Here is a 3415-nt window from a genome sequence, read left to right as displayed (position 1 = left end):
TTAAAAAAAGGGGCAGGCATTTTCGCCCCTCTGTAGAGAGGGGCTGGCAAGTTCGCCATAGCCATGGCGAACTTGCCAGCCCTCCTTATTTTTTTTAAAAAACTTGTGAAATTAAATTAAATCACTGCAAAAAAGAAAAGTGCTTAATGAGTTACACAACTATGAAACATAAGCAACATGTTAATCACGTTAACTTTTTGAAATGAACTGAAAAAAGATTAAAATCAAGAAAAAAACTTACCACTCGATCTTACTCCAACCACCTCTCAAAACGAAAATGATTTTTGTTTTTTTTTGAATATCCGCGCTAAGGGATTGCTCGATAGGTAGCGCTAGTGTTGAGGCTGAGTTCACACTATACACGCTTCGGTTCGTTATCTAAACTCATTTGTATTATGATTTATGTATAGGTGGCGAACTTGTGGAACATGGCGAACTTTGGGTCACGTACCTTACCTTATACTTCCATGGCATTTCCTCTGGTGTAAGTATACAATAGTGTATACACTATACACAATACCAGAGTGTATACAATGGTTCGTTATCTAAACTCATTTGTATTATGATTTATGTATAGGTGGCGAACTTGTGGAACATGGCGAACTTTGGGTCACGTACCTTACTTGAATTTATCCTCGCCTTTCCGAACACTGCGTGTAAACATAACTTCGTATTCTTGTCCTGGTATTATTATACCAATTATCCTTCCAACATACTGAACTTCATGTTCTTTTCCAGCCGTGAATTCCACAATGACATATTTGCCTAATGCTGCCTTTTCATTATCTTCTAACAAAAGACCAGCATCAGGGTTTACCAAGTCAGAAAAATCTTCGCTGCCATCACTTTCTTCCATATAAATAACAAAAAAAAAAAAAAAAAACTGTAGAGTATGCAAGAACATTAACTATTATTTATTTTATCAACACTACCAAACTAGTCCGCAACTGAACTTTTTTGGGAACAGCGTAATAACTTAGTTATTTTTGGAACCGAGTACTGTAAGTTCAGGACTACAAATTTTTGTGATTATATCATCACAAGAATAAACAAGGATGTCATCTTTTTCCGGCCATTTCCAATACACACTACCTCCTCCACACATATCCATGGTCTTTATTTTGTATCCTTCTCCAGTCTTAGTTCGAGTTAGAATGATAGTTCGAGGGACAAAATTGTTCCTTGCCTCCAATAGTGTCTCTATGTAGCTCTGTATGGCAGGGGGGAAGAATATTTCTATAGCTCTTGATCCTTTGCCTCCTGCAACGACATGTTTATTCACATATCCATGGTCTTTATTTTGTATCCTTCTCCAGTCTTAGTTCGAGTTAGAATGATAGTTCGAGGGACAAAATTGTTCCTTGCCTTCAATAGTGTCTCTATGTAGCTCTGTATGGCAGGGGGGAAGAATATTTCTATAGCTCTTGATCCTTTCCCTCCTGCAACGACATGTTTATAAGTTTGTGTCAATACTTTTTCCGATTCACTCATTTTCTCTATCATTTCTCTAAGAGTGGATTGATCTCTACTAGTTCCTTTGTATGTTTCCATAGGGAGATATTGCACATCACCGATACGCCGCCTATTGAACACAATTGTGCTCGCAAGGGCGACGTTTGTTAAAGTTTTGAAGGCTTTTTCGTCATGAAGATTTTCTTTTAACAACTTCTGGTTTTCATCTCCTAGTTTCACTAGATAGTCTTGAAACATCATCACATGCTCTGTTAATGGTAGCATAGTAGGAGTGGAGAACGGTTTTTCCGTTAGAGATTTTCCAGCCAATGCTGATACTTCATTGGTCCACTGTATTTCCACCAAGAATGAAAATCGTTTCAAGCTTTTCAATTTTTCTTCCTTTTCAAATTCAGGAACTTCTCTAAATTGAACATTCTTTATTACGAGAATGGTAAAACTACAGATCTGGCTACACTGCGTGAGTTGGGAACGACCGCTGCATCTATAAATTTATATACAATGAGGTGTGATAGATACAAGGATATAACCAATGTGAAAACGTACTGAGGATATAAAAAAATTGTATATTTCATTTCTTCGAATATCTTAACCCACGGTATTTTATTTTATTCGTAAGACATCGTAGAATCTAAAAATGTAAGTTGAACATCGCTAGCACCTCTCTTTAGGGGTGATGCGAAAACGTATGCTACATTTATTTTGTATATAGTGAGGTGAAAAAGATACGTGGGTACGTATATACATATATACCTATTGTTCGCAATTTTGTTTTTTTTTCTTTTTTTTTGACCTTAGATATTGTTTAGTTCCTCCTTTTCTTCTGGTTTTCATCTCCTAGTTTCACTAGATAGTCTTGAAACATCATCACATGCTCTGTTAATGGTAGCATAGTAGGAGTGGAGAACCGTTTTTCCGTTAGACATTTTCCAGCCAATGCTGATACTTCATTGGTCCACTGTGAGTGCTTTCAGTAAATAATTAATTAGTTTTTTCGGGAACGGATTGTGTACTGAGGCGTCCATTTCCTTGACTCATTTTCACGGGATTTGTTCTATGAAAATAATCAGCATTTGCTTGAGTAGAATTTTCAACTTGCAAGTCTTGCTAATATTGCACAACATAATGGGTTGTAAGTATACTTATATTCATATTAAGTTTATTACTTTACGGTCATAGTTGTGAACTAAATACCTACTGGCCCTCAAGCAGCAGTGAAGCATCAATGTCATTTATTTTTTTAGATGTTTGATAGAAGGAACTACCTATAACTGCTAAAGTCTTATCGTCCCAAAATCGAAGAGAGAAGAAAGACAGGATACTCAGGATAGGAGAAAGCCAGCCGTTCCGAGAACGAACATTATCCGTTCTGGATAAAATCCACCCTGGGTGGGAATCGAAACCACGACCTAGCGCTTACACGGCAGACGCGCTACCTTCCAAGCTAACCAATCTGGCAAACTCGATGTTTTTTTCCTGATTTGTTTGTTTTTCTGAGTTTCTTTTGCCTTAATTGTGGAACGGTTTGACGAATTTTGACAAACTGTGCCAATAATTAAAGATTTCTATTGGATTTTGAACCCAATTGGGCCTTTGAAGTCTCGTCGGGGCCTCTTTCTTTCTTCTACAATACTTGAGGTGATTCGCTACGAGTATTTTCAAGTCCCGAGGTACTTTTTCAGTTTGAATTTGTTTTCATGTCCCTTGGTAGTTTTTTTCACTAAACACATGATAACACGAATGAACATTATGAAAAGTGCTAAGTAGGAAGTCCGTAGGTATTTATGTACCCTGTAATTAACAATAATTAAACATATCATACTTATCGCTTTATCCTAATGATACCTACATACCTACGTACATACAAGTACATTCAAACCTCGATTATTTCAACTAATTGGGACCGGGGGTAGTTGTTGAAATGATCGAGGTTGAAATGATC

The 3415-nt window shown here is 36.9% G+C and overlaps 1 protein-coding gene across 1 annotated transcript; it reads right to left on the bottom strand.

Annotated features, from left to right (window-relative positions):
- Positions 1-913: 913 nt before the first annotated feature.
- On the bottom strand, positions 914-2650 carry LOC113470725. Its single transcript, XM_026829388.1, has 4 exons — positions 2645-2650; positions 2300-2431; positions 1452-1671; positions 914-1272 (listed from the first exon to the last, which is right to left on the bottom strand). Exons 1-4 carry the CDS (start codon positions 2648-2650, stop codon positions 977-979), a joined length of 654 nt encoding a protein of 217 aa, XP_026685189.1. The 3' UTR covers positions 914-976.
- Positions 2651-3415: the final 765 nt, after the last annotated feature.

The sequence above is a fragment of the Diaphorina citri genome, unplaced genomic scaffold (genome assembly GCF_000475195.1).
Source record: "Diaphorina citri unplaced genomic scaffold, Diaci psyllid genome assembly version 1.1 scaffold1779, whole genome shotgun sequence".
Classification (NCBI taxonomy): domain Eukaryota; kingdom Metazoa; phylum Arthropoda; class Insecta; order Hemiptera; family Psyllidae; genus Diaphorina; species Diaphorina citri.
This window is presented reverse-complemented; position numbering and strand designations above follow the sequence as displayed.

What these genes read in the sequence shown, in the direction of transcription:
- LOC113470725 (XM_026829388.1), bottom strand. An exon ending in TGAAACTAGGAGATGAAAAC is followed by an intron (nt 1,672 to 2,299) that starts CAGAAGAAAAGG and finishes GGAGATGAAAAC; the next exon opens with CAGAAGTTGTTAAAAGAAAA. An exon ending in ATTGACACAAACTTATAAAC is followed by an intron (nt 1,273 to 1,451) that starts ATGTCGTTGCAG and finishes ATGTGAATAAAC; the next exon opens with ATGTCGTTGCAGGAGGCAAA.